Source organism: Astyanax mexicanus, chromosome 18 (genome assembly GCF_023375975.1).
Source record: "Astyanax mexicanus isolate ESR-SI-001 chromosome 18, AstMex3_surface, whole genome shotgun sequence".
Taxonomy (NCBI): domain Eukaryota; kingdom Metazoa; phylum Chordata; class Actinopteri; order Characiformes; family Acestrorhamphidae; genus Astyanax; species Astyanax mexicanus.
The window spans coordinates 7,497,688-7,516,499 of NC_064425.1; the positions used below are offsets into that span (position 1 = coordinate 7,497,688).

General features: G+C 41.4%; 1 protein-coding gene across 1 annotated transcript; it reads left to right on the forward strand.

Moving 5' to 3' along the window:
* The first annotated feature begins 131 nt into the window (after positions 1 to 131).
* paf1 (PAF1 homolog, Paf1/RNA polymerase II complex component) lies at positions 132 to 17,954 on the forward strand. The gene is made up of 13 exons (XM_007233949.4): positions 132 to 361; positions 1,969 to 1,998; positions 2,150 to 2,242; positions 2,784 to 2,905; positions 3,600 to 3,768; positions 3,887 to 3,992; positions 4,444 to 4,512; positions 4,683 to 4,786; positions 5,671 to 5,787; positions 5,887 to 6,015; positions 6,548 to 6,653; positions 7,785 to 7,869; positions 16,320 to 17,954. Exons 1-13 carry the CDS (start codon positions 315 to 317, stop codon positions 16,706 to 16,708), a joined length of 1,566 nt encoding a protein of 521 aa, XP_007234011.1. The 5' UTR covers positions 132 to 314; the 3' UTR covers positions 16,709 to 17,954.
* Positions 17,955 to 18,812: the final 858 nt, after the last annotated feature.

Genomic DNA, 18,812 nt, shown 5'->3' on the forward strand with positions numbered 1-18,812 from the left:
GTAGTGTAAAGACAGTGGATCCGGGTTGTTTAATGCTTAAAAACTAAATAACATGATAATCATAAAAACATGAAAATTAAATATTAAAAATGTAGTTAATCACATTGGCTGTAGGAAGCACGTATCGGCGGGTAGCGTAACTCGGCAGAACACCGGTATCAGACAGGGGGCCTGTAGGAGTGTGTGGCTGTGGATCAGCTATAGCAGACTGTAAACAGAGCCCGGGTTTTGATTTATTCTCTTTATTTACAGGATTTAGACTTTATTAAAACACACAGGAGAAGCGGATTAAGGAAAGGAGTTTTTTTGTGGAAATGGCGCCGACGATTCAGACTCAAGCGCAGCGGGAGGACGGACACCGGTAAGCGGCTACAGCATTGACCGGGAGCCCGCTGGATAGCTAACCTAGCTTACAAGCTAACGCTAATGCTAGCTAACTAACTAGTTAACCTAGCAAAGCTAAGCTAAGCTAACTCAAAGGCTAAAAAGCATTTTCACTAACGGGCTTTATTTAGTTTGACCGGTTACAAAATAAACCATTATTTTAAGATACTTAATCTCACAAGTTTAATAAATATGACGCTGTTTTACATATTTGCCTTTATTTACCCTGAATAAGGATCTGTAAACTCGTAGCTGGCATGTTGGCTAAAGCTATGCTAACCAAAATAGCTAACACGCATTAACATTAAGTTAGCATGTTAGCAAAGGTCTTTTTCTATCAGTGACAATTCTAATCAAATTAATCAACTTAGCTTAAGTAAATATAATTTTTATTAGTTTCAGATACAGAATCATTGTTTTGAGTCATTATTTTGATGTGTTAAGTTGTTATTGTGAGATAAGTAACGTTATTTTGAGATAGTAACGTTAAATGTTATTTTGAGATAATAAGTGGTTATTTTTAGATAGTAACCCTAAGTTATTATATTTTGAGCTACTAAGTTGTTTTTTGAGGCATTAGTTATGTTGAGTTAGTAAGTCGCTATGTTGAGTTAGTAAATCGCTATGTTGAGTTAGTAAGTCGCTATGTTGAGTTAGTAAGTCGCTATGTTGAGTTAGTAAGTCGCTATGTTGAGTTAGTAAGTCGCTATGTTGAGTTAGTAAGTCGCTATGTTGAGTTAGTAAGTGTTTATTTTGAGGTAGTAAGTGTTTATTTTGAGGTAGTAAGTGTTTATTTTGAGGTAGTAAGTAGTTATTTTGAGGTAGTAAGTCGTTATTTTAAGATAGAAAGTGGTTAGTTTAAGGTAGTTATTGGTTATTTTGAGGTAGTAAGTCGTTATTTTAAGATAGTAAGTGGTTAGTTTGAGGTAGTAAGTCGTTATTTTAAGATTTTAACTTATTTAGAGATACTAAGTCATTATTATGAGGTCTTAAGTTGTTGTTTTGAGGAATTAACTTAATTATGTTGCGATTGCCCATACCATCTAGAATATTACACAATTGGCAAACGTTTTTTTTTTTTTTTTTTTTTTTTTTTTATATATATATATATATATATATTTTTATATATATATATATATATATATATATATATATATATATATATATATATATATATATATATAAATAAATAAATAAATATAAAATGTCTCAAATTATTTTTCAGTATTTTGACATGCGTCAGTGCATCCTGAAAATAAGTAATTCCTCTTGCCTTAAAGATTTTGCACTTTTTTTCTTTTTTGGAGGGACTGAGACGATAGAACGATAGAACGATAGAACGATAGAACGATAGATAGATAGATAGATAGATAGATAGATAGATAGATAGATAGATAGATAGATAGATGATTGTCGAGTGAAAATTCTAGACTGATTCAGATCTGAGCATGTGTAGTATACATAGAATTTCAAGCTTCAGAATAGTTTTTATTTTGTTTTCCTGACACTTGTTTGATATTTCTTTCCTTATTACACTGCTGAGTTAACCAGATGCTTATTCAGAGGTTCTTTTTCTTTTTACAGGAGCTCTGCACACAGAGCCATTCCAGAAAGGTACTGTATCACTTGTATCCCTTCACCTTCTGTGGACTGTTTTAGACTTTAACTTGAGATTGGATTAATTGTGGTTTTTGTAACAGTTTAATGAATTATTTTTCTTTATACGCATTGTTTGTGTTTTCTTCTTCCTTTTTTACTTCTTTAGGTCCGGAGTCGTGTGCCGCGTCAAATACTGCAACAGTCTCCCCGATATCCCATTTGACCCAAAATTCATCACATACCCCTTTGACCAGCACAGGTACTGAAATGTCTTTTTATTTTTTAACACTTGATAGTTAAAGGTTTATTTTCTCAATGTTAATGTTAAAGTTAAATTTATGGCACTCTCCACTAGAAATGCATAAAGGCATTTAGTAAATTCTCTTTATTAATCATGGTGGTGTTTTGGGCGTCATGTGAAATAAACCAATTAGCATGTCACTTGTCATTCTCTTTAAGAGCCAGGTGCACTCTGACCTTTTTTTAAATGCTAGCTAGTATTTCCCTGTATTTTTGGGAAGAGGACAAATATTGTCCAGTGTGCTGTGCCTGGCACAGTGTTTTACTGTATAATAGTCTTTTTTTTAGCAGATTTAAGGCTTTTTCAGCTGAGAGTTTTAATGGAAGAAATAGATGCTAGTCTAGCTCCATATTCCACACTCAACAACCTGAAAAGAGGAGTGTGTGGGTATATATCTGTAAGACAGCCCACATTGCTCAAAACTAAAATAATTTACAAATATTTATTGTAATCCTGTTTGAACTGTGTGAATAAGTGACTCTGGTTTGTCTTGGTGCAGGTTTGTGCAGTATAAAGCCACTTCACTGGAAAAACAGCACAGACATGAGCTGCTTACAGAGCCAGACCTGGGAGTCACCATCGATCTCATCAACCCAGACACATACCGCATAGACCCCAACAGTAAGTGCTTAATACATACAACATGGAGCACACTGTCTTTTCCTACAGAAGAAATCCGGGATGAAGTAGACTTGGGTTGTAGTGAAACCTAAAAACAATGACAAACTTTTATTCAAATAGCCCACCTCTGTTTACCCCCAGCATTCTGAAATACATCGCTTTTAGCCGATGCTTCCAACAGGCTTATAATGCTAGAGATAAGTGCAGAGCGTTGCCCATGCAAAGAAATGGCTGTTTTTACACCATTAACAAGCTCAAAATAGCTCCACACTTAATTGGTAGAATTCTGAGAGCTTTGATCTTTAAAGCAAGGCACTGAGAACTGTGCAAGTGCACAGGTAGTTCTCCAGCGCCAACATACTGAAATTAAGTCACGTGAAAACTCGCATTAGTTTTGGACTGGAGTTGATTCATCAGTAGTAGGCAAATATTTCAAGAATAACAGAAGATGAGATTTAATTTAGCATTCTGTTCTCTTATACTATCTATTTATTTGTATCAGTCGACTTATTGTGACTTAATTTGACCCGAGTTGCCAGGTTTGCAGTTTTCCCACCAAACTGGGCTTGTTTGATATTCACAGGTGACAATTCAACGAGGTGTGCATCATTTGAGCTACATGAATATTTACATTAATATTGCAGCCCTTGTGTTTTTGTAACTCTAATATGATTCCGTATTGTTCCTCTTTTAGTTTTGCTGGATCCTGCGGATGAGAAGCTACTGGAAGAAGACATCCAGGCTCCTTCCAGCTCCAAGAGGTCCCAACAGCACGCTAAGGTGGTACCATGGATGAGAAAGACCGAGTACATCTCCACAGAGTTTAATAGATACGGAGTCTCCAATGACAAAGTGGAGGTCAAGTAAGTAGCAGAGAATCTTAGCCTTTGTGAAGGGAACCCTCTCTAATGTCAGGGTTGTTTGCGGGATCTAGAAAAGACCTAAAAACTGCTTATGATTGTGATTGTGTTTTCTGTATAGGATTGGTGTTTCCGTCAAACAGCAGTTCACAGAAGAAGAGATCTACAAGGACAGAGACAGCCAGATCGCTGCTATTGAGAAGACTTTCGAGGATGCCCAGAAAAATGTGAGTATGCAGCCAAAATACACTTTTAATAAAATAATGATCATGCACATATGCAAATCTTATGAATAAGGAGTAGGGCTGGGCAATATGGGGCTTAAATAATATCACAATATTTATATTAAAAAGTATTTTCACGATACTGATATTCTTTTAATATTTGCATCTAAAAAAAGACATATACGTTAAAGAGTTATCTAGAGTTCCCTGAAAATATCAGGCCTGTGTGAACGTGTACTATAATATACAATGTAATTTATATAGGTACTATATAACAACTATATATCAACTATCAAAATGTTCTGCTTAATCTGTCCAGTGTCCTGAAAGTTTAGCTGTAAAGATGTTGTAAAACATGTATTTACAGTTAGATATACAGTGCATAATGCTTACAGAATTGACGTGTGTTTAGAGTTCAGTAAGTAATTATTTTTTTTTTATTCTGTGTCTACAGATTACACAGCATTACAGCAAACCCAGAGTTACGCCTGTGGAGGTGTTGCCTGTCTTCCCTGACTTTAAGGTAAAGCACTATGAAAAAATTTAAACATATAGTCTGCATATTTATACATTGTATACATCTCATACATTAGATTTTGCTTGAGTTGGTGTAATTGTAAATTAGTATTAATTCAGCAAATTGGTTTAAACCTTTTTCTAACAAAAACTCTTGTTTATTTTCTCTCCTTTTAGATGTGGATAAACCCATGTGCTCAGGTCATCTTTGACTCTGATCCTGCTCCGAAAGAAGTGTCTGGCTCTGCTGCTGTAGATATGATGTCTCAGGCCATGATCAGGTGTGTGGTTGAATATATTTGCATGTTTATCTGGGACAGAGCCATATTTGAGTATCAGGTCTTTGAGATGAGCTTTGGCTCACTCCTAGAGACTCCAGACTGAGTCTAGTCTCGAGTCCCTGGTTGTGAGCCTGATTCAGTCTAGCGTCTATGAGGGTCAAGCCCAGGTCGAGCCTGAGTCTAGTTTCATGTCTCTGTGGGCGAGTCTCAAAGGAGTCCAGCGTAGAGTCTTTCAGTCTTGGCTTTTTTTCTTTTTTTTTTTTGAGGCAGTTAAAATTTACAATTCAACTTCAATCTTCTCAAGATGGTAGTTGTTCTCAAGAAAGGTAAAATTTACAAAGTTGATCTTCTCGAGACGGTTTATCTTCTCAAGGCGGTCAATCTTCTCAAGATCTTCTGATCTCGAGTTCCTTTGTGTGAACACAAGGCAAGTCTCAAATCTTTTGCAAGACCAGCCTTCAAGCTGTTTAAGTGGGGAGAGACCAATACACTAGAAATCAAATGTCAGATTACCTTTTCATGTTTTGCATTTATGTATCTATTTAATGCACGAAAAACACAATTTTATTGGCATGTTATGGCTACGGCATCCCCTGATCTCTGCACAACCAGCAAGCTTACTGGCTGTTTTGCTAAAGTGCGGGACTCTATCCGGATATAACGGATGCCTTGATTAGCAAGACATTATATGATTATAGGAGAAATTCAATCCTGCTTTCCTCATTTAATAAGGTATCTGGTACAAGTTTCTTCATCATTTGGGTTCTAGATAAGCTTGATAAGCTTGAGTCTCTGACTTGAGGCCTTATATCTAGTTAATGTTATAAACTGGTGATTTGTTAACTTATATGTTGTCATTTTTGCACTGCTGTTTGTCTCTGCAGGGGTATGATGGATGAAGAAGGTAACCAGTTTGTGGCATACTTCCTGCCCAATGAGGATACTCTGCGCAAACGAAAGAGGGATGTGGAGGAGGAGATGGACTATATGCCTGAGGAGCTGTAAGATGATCTATTAATATTAGTGGTAACGATGATCATAATCTTTAATACTTACTGTATAACACTGACTATCTCTATTGTGGTGATTTTGCTTTGCAGGTACGACTATAAGATCGCCCGTGAGTACAACTGGAACGTGAAGAATAAGGCCAGCAAGGGCTACGAGGAGAACTACTTCTTCATCTTCAGAGATGGAGATGGTGTCTATTACAATGAGCTGGAGACCAGGTGTGTGTTGTGTTGCTTTTGTGCATCTAATGCTGATTCTTTTATTTTCATAGAAATATCCATTATTAAAAGCTTAATAAAGTCTGCTAGGCCACATAGTTTACACATACATTTACACTGTTTGAGATTAGCACATTTAAACAATTTAAATGTTTTTGTTTGTTTCAAGTATGTATAAAACATGTCTTAAATGTATTGTTTCCATTAATATATTTAGTAAGCTATTATCATCCTTTAAGGCGTGCAGGCTAGTACAATATAAGACTTTTACTTTTTACAAACATATTTAAAAATTATGCAAAATGTGATCATCATCATACATAAAAATACTCTGTACACAGATTAAGCACTATCTGAAGCACTATAGCAGTACTCTTTATGGAAGAACCGACCATGATGGCTTGGTTCCTTAAATGTTGTTAATAGTAATGAAAGTCCTCTTTTCAGATCTCCGCCTGCATGTTCAGAATGTAGTGTAGAATTATTAATAAGTGTTATAAAAGCATGTGTATGTGTGCGTGTGTTTTTCCAGAGTGCGTTTGAGTAAGAGAAGAGCGAAGGCTGGAGCTCAGTCCACCACCAACGCTGTCCTGGTCTGTAAGCACAGAGACATGAACGAGAAGGAGCTGGAAGCTCAGGTATGGAACTAAATACTTGTAGACAAACATCTTTGCTAGTTCTGGGTAGTGTACCAGTTTTAATTTCACCATATTGTCACATAGCCGAAAAAAACAGCTTTAATTCTACAACAGACAGCAAATGAATATTGTTCACTGCTAGAATCACTGTTGAGAATTCTGTAGAAGAACAGTACAGCCAAACATCAAGCAGAGGAATTAATAGAGGAACATAAACAGTCCCCCCCTCCCCCCCCCCCCTTCTCTGGACCCGGGTGCGCTTTCCCCACTGGTCTGGTACATATAGTCGAGTGTGAAAGCTGCTTTCGAGGCCAGGAAATACTTCCATTATAGCCCTTTTGAATATATTAATACTGTGCTTTGAAGGATAATAATAATTATTATAATGCACATTGTAATTTGAAGTATTTTATTTGATAACTGGAAAATCAAGGGAATAGTGACTAAAAGGCTTTTTTTATATTCTACATACTCCTGACAATAGAATAAGCTACACACCTATGTAAAAGTTTAGTAATGCAAAAAATAAATAAATAAATATCGTGATGTTTTGTGAAACTTCCAGAATCTTTAAACAAATGTGATATAAAACTCTTACACAGGGATTGCAGTCTTAAATATTTCTACTGGATGCACCCAGCCACCGCATGAATGAATTCAATTCCATCACCAGCTTATCTAAATTTTATGTAGGATGGCCAGTAATACTGGCCTATCAAGATTCTTGTTCTCAGTAGCCTGGTGGTCACACTTGTGGAACCATATGACAAGGCTTTTAGTGATGACAGTAAAAAGCTGCATCGAGACCGTAAAATACCAGAAAGCCACAATGCGAAATGACCTCCGCTAACATTACTGTTATCCTAGTCCTGTACAGCTCATGTCTGCTGGATAAACAGTCATTTATGAAGAGGTCTCCGTAACCTTCTCCTGAGACTTTATTTATTTTAATTCATGTCAGTAGAGTATGTGCTTTATTATTTCTAAAATTAGTGTTATTAATTTCAGTAAATAAATATTTTCTTCCTAAAAAGAGACCTTTTAATTTCAGTTTAGTGTTAAAAGTTATGAAGTATTGTACACATTATACAGAAAGTAAGATGGCTTTGTTTGTTTGTACATGAAATGCAGGAAGCCCGAAAGGCTCAGCTGGAGAATCACGAGCCGGAGGACGAGGAGGAGGATATCGACATCGACAAAGATCTGCAGGAATCAGGTAATGCTGCCTCATGAATTGTTTTTTGTTTTGTTTTAAGTAAATAAAAAATACCTTAAATATGTAGTTTTTCTTTTAATATATTGAACATCCAATTAATATATTATATAATACCCAGGCTAATACAGTATGTTTACAAACAAATTTGTGCACAATGCAAAATAACCTTTATTATTTTCAACAAAATTATAGAAATTATTAATTTGTACTTAAAATTCTTGAGGGGTTGGCAGGTCTGGATTAATCAAATGAATTTGATTAATGGAATTACTGTTTTAATGTGATTTTTAGAATGGGATAATGAAGATTGTATATCTTTACATGTAGAAGCTGACAAATCTCAGTCTTCTGCTTCTGTCAGAAACCTGTAAATAACTATGATGTGGCAATAATTTTTATATTTTACACTTTTCCTTAACTGTAGTTAGAGCTGGGCGATATGGGAAAAAATCTTATCACGATATAGTTTTCCATATCAGTCGATATCGATATGTATCACGATATAAATCAAATCACTTTGTGTCACACTTAAAGGTTTGTTTTTATTAGTGAGAGAATAAGGGAGTGATGGAAGTTTTATCACAATATTTTTTTCTGCATCTCCATAATTATTAGGGCTGGCCCGAATAGCATTTTTTGAGCTCCGGATATTTGGCAGTAATTGGTAGCGAATATTCCAATATTAGTTTTTAAAAAAAACAAATTAATCATGAACGCGAGCCAGAACCCGAGCTTGAACGTCAGCCTGACTCAGGCGCTGCATGAACTCGGGCTTTTTTCCAATTTTTTCCAATTTTCCATGACTGAAAAAAAAACTTGGGCTATAAGCTCAATATTAAATATTTCGTTTGTTTAGAAATTATTTTATATTCTTAAACCATGTTAAATTATATTAGATTAGTAGGGCTGGCCCGAATAGCGTTTTTTGAGCTCAGAATATTGGGCACTGATTGGCAGCCAATATTGGAATATTTGTTTTTAAAAAGACGGATTAAAAACTGATTAAAGTAAAACAAAAATTGCAACTCGGCCCCTTTAATTCACCACAAAGTTTTCCAAGACCCAGCCGGAAAAAAAAAGATTTCCCACCTTTTCCTCAGCTGGGTCGGGCTCAAAAAATGATTTGTGATAGGCTGTTTTTTGGTTTGTTTGTTTAAGCACTTAGGCTTTTGTACTGCTGCAGTGCAATATTTAGATTTTATATTCTGAAATTCGTTAGGTTTTATTTCTTTTAGCATTTTGAACTTTTTTTCCAATTTCAAATTTATTTTTTTCTGTTCGTTATGTTCTATCGGTCCTTGCGTTTTTTGTAGTTGAAGTTGAATTTAATATTGAAGTTCAATATTTCTAATTTATATTTTGAAATTCGTTAGATTATATTTATTATTGTATTTTGAGCTCACTTTAGTTGGTTATTTTCCAAATTCATATCTATTTTTCTGTTATTATTAAATGTTATTAGCTTATTAGCTTAGCTTGTCATTTAGCATACAGAACTTCTCACGGATTTTTAATGAATGTTGATTTATTAATTTAAAAGCTGTACCTTATTAAAAGTATTTTAAGCCAGACAGACACTGTGTGATTTTTTAATGAGTTTATCTGCACTTTTAAATGGTTTGTCCTGTAGGAAACGCACACGATTTGTATGCTGACACTGTTGTCTGACTGAGGAGCTGCTTTCCGTCAAATGCAGCCTGTAGGCAGGAAAAAATCCAGCCATAACCGACCATATCATGAGCCAGTTTTAAAGCCAGTAATTTAGTAGTCACCACTACATCTGTGCCTGGATGCCGGTGGATCCTTCAGGGCCTGGAAAAGCTCATCAGTTGGGCAAGGATGAGTTTTAAACCATCAAAGTCCAGGTCCATGGTCCTGAAGAGGGGGAAAGTGTTGGACAAGTTCCGCTTCTCTGTGAATGGTGTGGTAATACCATCCATCACTGAAAAACCAGTCACAAGCCTGGGCAAGGTTTTTAACTGTAGCCTCAGAGACACAGCATCAGTCCAATCCACCATCAAGAAGCTCGAAGCCTGGTTGTCCACCGTGGACAAGTCCGGCCTTCCCGGAAAGTTCAAGGCATGGCTATACCAACATGGCATTTTGCCCCGTATCCTCTGGCCTTTGCTGGTGTACGAGGTGACCATGTCAACTGTGGAGACCATGGAAAGAAAGATCAGCTCCTATCTCCGAAGATGGCTGGGCCTACCACGAAGTCTTACAAGTGCAGCGCTGTATGGAAAAAGCAACAAACTACAGCTTCCTTTCAGCAGCCTGGAGGAGGAATTCAGAGTCTCTCGCACGAGAGAGGCACTAGTCTATCAAGACTCCAGTGATACCAGAGTTGCAGCAGCAGGCATAGTGGTAAAGACAGGCAGGAAGTTCAAGGTTCAAGAGGAGCTGGAGCTGGCAGAGTCCCGGCTAAGACACAGGGCTCTGTTGGGCACGGTGGCCATTGGACGAACAGGACTGGGGTTTATTCCTCAGCCACGCTGCGACCTGGCCCAGGGAAAGGACAGACGTCATCTTGTCCTGGAGGAGGTGCGGGCAGGGGTTGAAGATAAAAGGACCAGCAGGATGGTGAGCATGCAGCAGCAGGGAGCATCGACAAGGTGGGAAGGAGCGCTGGAAAGGAAGCTGACCTGGAATGAAATCTGGAAGGCAGAACCACAGCGCATCAAGTTCATGGTCCAAGCTGTGTATGACGTGCTACCCAGTCCAGCCAACCTGCACACCTGGGGAAAAAGTGACCTACCCACATGTCCTCTCTGCCCAGGAAGGGGCACACTGGAACATATCCTTAGCAGCTGCCCAGCAGCCCTCAGTGGAGGCCGCTATCGCTGGCGTCATGACCAAGTATTGAGGGTAGTGGCTGAGACTACTTCCACTGCAGTTGCCAACAACAAGCACATCCACAGCCAGAGGTCAGTATCCTTTGTAAAAGCTGGAGAAAAGCCACGAGCACAGCAGACATCACCAGCCAGCCTAATTTCATCTGCATCAGACTGGGAAATGAGAGTGGACTTGGGTAGGCAGCTCAAGTTCCCAGAGTATGTGACATCAACTTCTTTAAGACCAGACCTGGTGCTTACATCTCTCTCATCCAAGCAGGTACTCTTACTGGAGTTAACAGTCCCCTGGGAGGACCGCATGGAAGAGGCTAATGAACGCAAGCGACTCAAGTACCAAGAGCTGGTAGAGGAATGTCAAAGGAAAGGCTGGAAAGCCCACTGTGTGCCAATAGAGGTGGGATGTCGAGGCTTCGCAGCCCGCTCCCTATGCAAGACCTATACCCTCCTTGGCGTCACAGGAGCTGCAAAAAGGAGAGCTATCAAGTCCGCTACAGAGGCTGCAGAGAGAGCCTCAAGGTGGATTTGGATCAAAAGGTCCGAAACGTGGGCCAAAGCTGCTGGGACACAAGTCGGGGTCTGATCAGCCCTGGCTGGGTCGCCTGAGGGAGGGTGTCTGATGTTGTGAGACCCGAAACACCTAAGGATCTCAGGAAACATCACTGATGATGTGTCCCAGTGCATCCCCAGATGTATCTACACACCTTTAACTGGTTTGACCAGTGACTCCCAGGAAGAGACTGGGTGACAACCAAGAAAGACTGGTGACAACTGGAAAGACAGTGACAGCACGGATAGACGGCATCCGGGGCAGGAAGGGTTAGCACCCCGACCTGCATCTCCTGTGAGGGAGAACCCAAACAAGCTACAGATCAACCCACGGAGAAATACCCCCAGGGGAGCCTGAGAGGGGGGGAGGATGAGCACCCCAATAGGACGGACCTAACAATGACGACTTTGGATAATGGAACTTCGATTATGATAAACAGATGCATCTGCGGCAAGATTTGTAAGAACAATCGAGGCTTAAAAATCCATCAGAGCCGGATGAAATGCTTGGAGCAGGAGAATGCAGCACAACGCACAGGATTAACGCCTGGTGAGACGCAGGAGGGGCCCGGCCCGGAGACAACCCACAGAGCCCAGAACCTCCAAGTGCGAAATACTCCAAATCCGAGTAGAGTAGTCCAGAACCATCAGATTAAGTGGCCTCAAGCGAAGCAGCATGGGCTGTGGCAACAATTCGATGAGGATACATCTAGGATTATTAACTCAGCAGCAAAGGGAGATGTAGAAGGTCGACTCAAGTACATGACCACCATCATTACAAGTTTCGGTGCAGAAAGGTTTGGGGTTGAGGAACCCAAGTCCAGCAAGCCCACATTCAGCAACAACCGCAGGGCAGACAAGATCCGAGAACTACGGAAAGAGTTGCGCATGCTAGCAAAGCAGTTCAAACTAGCAGCAGAGGAGGAGAAGCCACCCCTTGCAGAGCTCCGACATACCATCCGGAAGAAGCTCAAGTCCCTACGTAGAGCTGAATGGCACAGGAGAAGGAGGATGGAGAGAGCCAGGAGGCGAAGTTCCTTCCTAGCTAACCCCTTTGGATTCACAAGGAAGTTGTTAGGACAGAAAAGGAGTGGGCGGCTTGAGTGCTCCCAAGAGGAAGTGGACAACTTCTTACACAACACTCTCAGTGACCCAGATAGAGAGCAAGGGCTTGGACCACAGAGAGCCCTCTTGGATGTCCCGGCCCCAATAATAGAGTTTAACACTTCAGAACCCACTTGGAAGGAGGTACAGGAGGTGACAAGAGCAGCCAGATCCAGCTCTGCTCCAGGACCCAGTCGAGTACCCTACAAGGTGTACAAACGCTGCCCAAACCTCCTCAGAAATCTCTGGAAGTTGCTGCGAGTGATTTGGAGGAGGGGGACCATCTCAGATCAGTGGAGGCAGGCGGAAGGCGTCTGGATACCCAAGGAGGAGAACTCAACTAGGCTGGAGCAGTTCCGATCCATCTCACTTCTCAGCGTGGAGGGAAAGATCTTCTTCAGTGTTCTTGCCAGAAGGACGACAGACTTCCTCCTGAAGAACAAATACATTGACACTTCAGTACAGAAGGGTGGCATTCCTGGAGTCCCTGGCTGCCTGGAGCACACTGGAGTGGTCACCCAGCTAATCAGAGAGGCTCGTGAAGGGAATGGAGACCTGTCAGTGCTTTGGCTGGACCTAGCTAATGCATATGGGTCAGTCCCCCACAAGCTAGTAGAAATCACTCTGAACCACTACCACATACCCCATAAGATCAAGGACCTCATCCTGAACTACTATGGGAACTTCAGGCTGAGAGTGACTTCAGGTAGCACAACATCCAACTGGCATAGGCTAGAGAAAGGGATTATTACAGGCTGTACAATCTCAGTCATCCTGTTCGCCCTTGCCATGAGTATGTTGGTGAAGGCAGCTGAGACAGAGTGCAGAGGCCCCCTGTCCAAGTCTGGAGTTCGACAGCCCCCCATCCGAGCCTTTATGGATGACCTGACGGTCACCACTACATCTGTGCCTGGATGCCGGTGGATCCTTCAGGGCCTGGAAAAGCTCATCAGTTGGGCAAGGATGAGTTTTAAACCATCAAAGTCCAGGTCCATGGTCCTGAAGAGGGGGAAAGTGTTGGACAAGTTCCGCTTCTCTGTGAATGGTGTGGTAATACCATCCATCACTGAAAAACCAGTCACAAGCCTGGGCAAGGTTTTTAACTGTAGCCTCAGAGACACAGCATCAGTCCAATCCACCATCAAGAAGCTCGAAGCCTGGTTGTCCACCGTGGACAAGTCCGGCCTTCCCGGAAAGTTCAAGGCATGGCTATACCAACATGGCATTTTGCCCCGTATCCTCTGGCCTTTGCTGGTGTACGAGGTGACCATGTCAACTGTGGAGACCATGGAAAGAAAGATCAGCTCCTATCTCCGAAGATGGCTGGGCCTACCACGAAGTCTTACAAGTGCAGCGCTGTATGGAAAAAGCAACAAACTACAGCTTCCTTTCAGCAGCCTGGAGGAGGAATTCAGAGTCTCTCGCACGAGAGAGGCACTAGTCTATCAAGACTCCAGTGATACCAGAGTTGCAGCAGCAGGCATAGTGGTAAAGACAGGCAGGAAGTTCAAGGTTCAAGAGGAGCTGGAGCTGGCAGAGTCCCGGCTAAGACACAGGGCTCTGTTGGGCACGGTGGCCATTGGACGAACAGGACTGGGGTTTATTCCTCAGCCACGCTGCGACCTGGCCCAGGGAAAGGACAGACGTCATCTTGTCCTGGAGGAGGTGCGGGCAGGGGTTGAAGATAAAAGGACCAGCAGGATGGTGAGCATGCAGCAGCAGGGAGCATCGACAAGGTGGGAAGGAGCGCTGGAAAGGAAGCTGACCTGGAATGAAATCTGGAAGGCAGAACCACAGCGCATCAAGTTCATGGTCCAAGCTGTGTATGACGTGCTACCCAGTCCAGCCAACCTGCACACCTGGGGAAAAAGTGACCTACCCACATGTCCTCTCTGCCCAGGAAGGGGCACACTGGAACATATCCTTAGCAGCTGCCCAGCAGCCCTCAGTGGAGGCCGCTATCGCTGGCGTCATGACCAAGTATTGAGGGTAGTGGCTGAGACTACTTCCACTGCAGTTGCCAACAACAAGCACATCCACAGCCAGAGGTCAGTATCCTTTGTAAAAGCTGGAGAAAAGCCACGAGCACAGCAGACATCACCAGCCAGCCTAATTTCATCTGCATCAGACTGGGAAATGAGAGTGGACTTGGGTAGGCAGCTCAAGTTCCCAGAGTATGTGACATCAACTTCTTTAAGACCAGACCTGGTGCTTACATCTCTCTCATCCAAGCAGGTACTCTTACTGGAGTTAACAGTCCCCTGGGAGGACCGCATGGAAGAGGCTAATGAACGCAAGCGACTCAAGTACCAAGAGCTGGTAGAGGAATGTCAAAGGAAAGGCTGGAAAGCCCACTGTGTGCCAATAGAGGTGGGATGTCGAGGCTTCGCAGCCCGCTCCCTATGCAAGACCTATACCCTCCTTGGCGTCACAGGAGCTGCAAAAAGGAGAGCTATCAAGTCCGCTACAGAGGCTGCAGAGAGAGCCTCAAGGTGGATTTGGATCAAAAGGTCCGAAACGTGGGCCAAAGCTGCTGGGACACAAGTCGGGGTCTGATCAGCCCTGGCTGGGTCGCCTGAGGGAGGGTGTCTGATGTTGTGAGACCCGAAACACCTAAGGATCTCAGGAAACATCACTGATGATGTGTCCCAGTGCATCCCCAGATGTATCTACACACCAGTAGAGCATTAAACTACAAATCTGAGATGTACCTGCTGTACTTCTTAATCTCTGCCCCCAAAACGGTCCATTAACTTGCTTGACAGACGCGTCAAATCCCCCGCGAGCACGCGCGGCGCACAGCGCACCGATTAATTCATGCGTTGAGCTTTAAACGCGCAGCTGAGCTGTAATTGGGGAAATATCACAAAAATCACAGTGTGATTTGTTACATTAAAAAAAAGACCATTTTCTTCCGCCTAATCTGAGAGGAAAGCGGTGTTCTCGACCGGCCCGAGTTCATGCAGCGCCTGAGTCAGGCTGGCGTTCAAGCTCGGGTTCGGGCTCGCGTTCAGGCAGATAATCTAAATGATAAATGATTTTGTGTTTTTGCACTTGGGCCATAAGCTCAATATTAAAAAGTTCGTTTGTTTAGAAATTATTTTATATCCTTAAACCATGTTAAATTATATTAGATTAGAGGAAAGTCATTTAGACATCATTCTTAAGGTGTTTTTGTCCTGTTACCGCTCCGCAAAAAAACCTCTTCCTTTAATCCGCGCCCCACATACACATTTTTGCAGCACCTGCCCCGAGGTCCTAATATAAATTGAATTAATTACATTTAGTGCTTAAAATTTACTTAAAATTTATTTAAAACGTGCTGAACAGTGCGGCCGTTTATTCCCAAAGTACAAACACTATGGTTGTTTGCGTGTGTCGGGCCATACTCCACTATTCTTTAGGGTTTTTTGTTGCATGCATGAGAATAACTATTACAATTTTCTTAACTATTTATTAATTTGCTCCAGCGTCTTCTGGATTGATTACACGTTGTGTTTTCGTTGTTTGCCGCGCCACTTAGACGGAAATGGAAATGAATGTTTATCGAATTCTATTGCACAGGCTTATCATCGTCATCGAGGGAAAAATTATCGCGAAACAAATCGATATCGTTATATCGCCCAGCACTAACTGTAGTACTGAAATACAAGGAGGTTATGTTATGTTTGCACCATGTTTAATTTAAAAGCTGTAAAGTTGAAGGGGACTGCTTACAAAATAATAAATTGCGCATCACTTTAAATTGTGGTGTCTGTTTATAAATAAAAAACTGTTTAAAAAACTCATATTTAAAGAATATAGAGAGAATTATTATTTTTTTATATCATTATTTTTTTACAATATTGCCCCTAGTTTCAGGCATCTGATACTGTTCATAACCGTAATACGATAATAATGTGCATCTGAATACTCAAAAACTTAAACCTGTTTAATCCCCCCCTGCAGGTGACGAGAAGGAAAAAGGCAGCGAGAGTGAGAATTCAGACAGCGACTCTGATCGGGAGGATGAAGAGCGCAGAGGTGAGGATGAGGAGGAAGACGAGGAGGCAGAGAAACGTCGGGAGAGGAAGCCCAGCGGGAGCGGAAGCGAGAGCGGAGAGGACCGGCAGGCCCGGGACGAGGAGGAGATCTTCGGTAGCGATGACGACAGTGATGAAGAAGAGGGCAGGGGCCGGCGCAGTGGCAGCGAGGAGGAGGAGGAAGAAGAGGGAGGTGGCAGGAGGAGCGGTGGCAGCGCCACACCGGTTCACAGCAGCAGCGGCCACTCTGAGGCCGAGCAGCACAGCGGCAGCGACAGGGCATCGGACTCCAGCGACGGCAGCGACAGTGAATGAGGTGCTGTTAGAATCCGGTCTGCTGGGAGAGGGACTACAACTCCCAACATTCCTAGCTGTCCCAGATCGCACCCTCGTTTCAGCTAAGCTCCAGGTGAAGAAACAGGGAGTTAAAATGGAATATTTTTGGTTTTCTTTTCTTTGTTAAAGTCCCACAAGTTAAACAGCATCATGAGTTCTGCACTTAAGACTTTTGCTGAATTGAAATCTAGACATCAGTTTTTGTGCTATTGTGAACCTAATTTTGTATTTTATATGGGGAGGGGGGAAAAAATCTCAATTTTCTCACCTATTAGCCACTGTCCTGCTTTCAAACTCCCTTTAAATACTATATCCAGGTCTGTTTGGACTTTGGCTTATGACTGTGTCCAGACTACTGTTTAGTTTTTGGATTAATAGTTGATTTCAGAATCAGCTTTTGCCTTTTATTGCCTTTCATATTAATTTAGTCACACGTCTCAATCACTACAGTCCATTTAGACTGAAGAAGCAGGTTCTAATACATAAACGTCCATATCTGATACGTTCGTTCTGTTTAATTACCAGTAACACTTGAGCAGTACAATAGAGTAGGGCACTATTCAAAAGGCTACAAAAGCCTTTCATAGCTCCTGGCGTAAACCTACATAAACATTTATAAATCCTACATTTGTTACATTTACATTCTACATTTGTTTGCATTTTTGGGTGAAATTCTTATCCAGGTTATTCTTATTACAGAGGTTGAGCAATGTAGTGTTAGGAGTCTTTCCCAAGGACTCCTATTGTTGTTACTCTTATTGTGCAGAATAGTCATCCAGACTGGGAATTGAACCCGTCTCCCACCTCTTTTGGTAGTTAGCTCACTGGCAAATAGTGGTGTTATCCACTGCACCACACCAACCAAACTATAGATCCAGATAACTCATTTCACCCACTCAAAAATGAATATTCTAACTGACAGTTGTTAGAAAAATCCTTTATAAGTATTTATGCAGGTTCATGTCCGGTTATGTAGCTGTCTGCTTCTCTTAATAATGATGGCTTCATAGCAAAAGTGTTAATAATGCATTACTTTTGTTACATCACCCACAAGGCACTAACACACACACACATGTGCACACGCTTATGAGAGTACCTTTGTTTCTTTTGTTTTTGTTCTTATGGATATAGAAGGTAATGTCTCATCAGTGATGGCTGATGAGTGTCACTGTGCTGTATAAACTGCTGTAAATAAAGATGAACCAGTGGTTTTGTTACAAAATGATGCAACTTTGTTAACATGGTTTGTCATAATTATATACAGTAAAATTACTGTAAATGAACTGTGAAATAAACACTTAGACTTGTATCTACACTGCCCGGCCAAAAAAAGGTCACACACTAATATGTGGTTATAACACCTTTAGCTATGCAACACAAATCCATTGATGGAATAACCTGGTCTATATTCAGTATATTCGTGTAGTCAGCTGACCTCATTCTTTGGGCACAAACTGTTGCTGTACCTAGACCTGACCAACTGCAGCAACCCCAGATCATCAGAGCCCCGCCCCCATAGGCTTGTACGGTAGACATGGACTAAGCATGATGGGAGCATCACTTCAGCCATCTCTCTTCTTACCCTGATGCTCCATCATTCTGGAACAGGGTAAATCTGGACTCATCAGACCTTCACATAATCATCTTCCATTGTTCTGGAGTCCAATCTTCATGCTCACTCACAAACGGAAGCTGTTTGCTTAGTTAAATCCAGGTGGTAAGCTTTTTTGGCCAGGCTGTGTATATACTTTAGATAAAGAAAAATTTGTTTTAGTAATTACTGTGCAGTTGGGAGACCCCTTCTGACGCCTCAAAATATGTCCAAACATTCAGCAGAAAGCTGTGTACTAATAACTATTCTCTAAAATGTTCTCTTATACTAAGACAGCTTTCTGACATGGCTGGTCACAATTAAACCGCTTTTTTAATTATAAAGACCTTCAGGATAAATTATCAGATTCTAGAATGGTGGTGCACTGTTCTACTATGCAGCAACATCTGCATGAATATAACCTTTTGGACCTGATAAAAAACATTTCCTTTGTCCTCACTTCCAGAAATTGGTTTACTAACTGGTAGACAA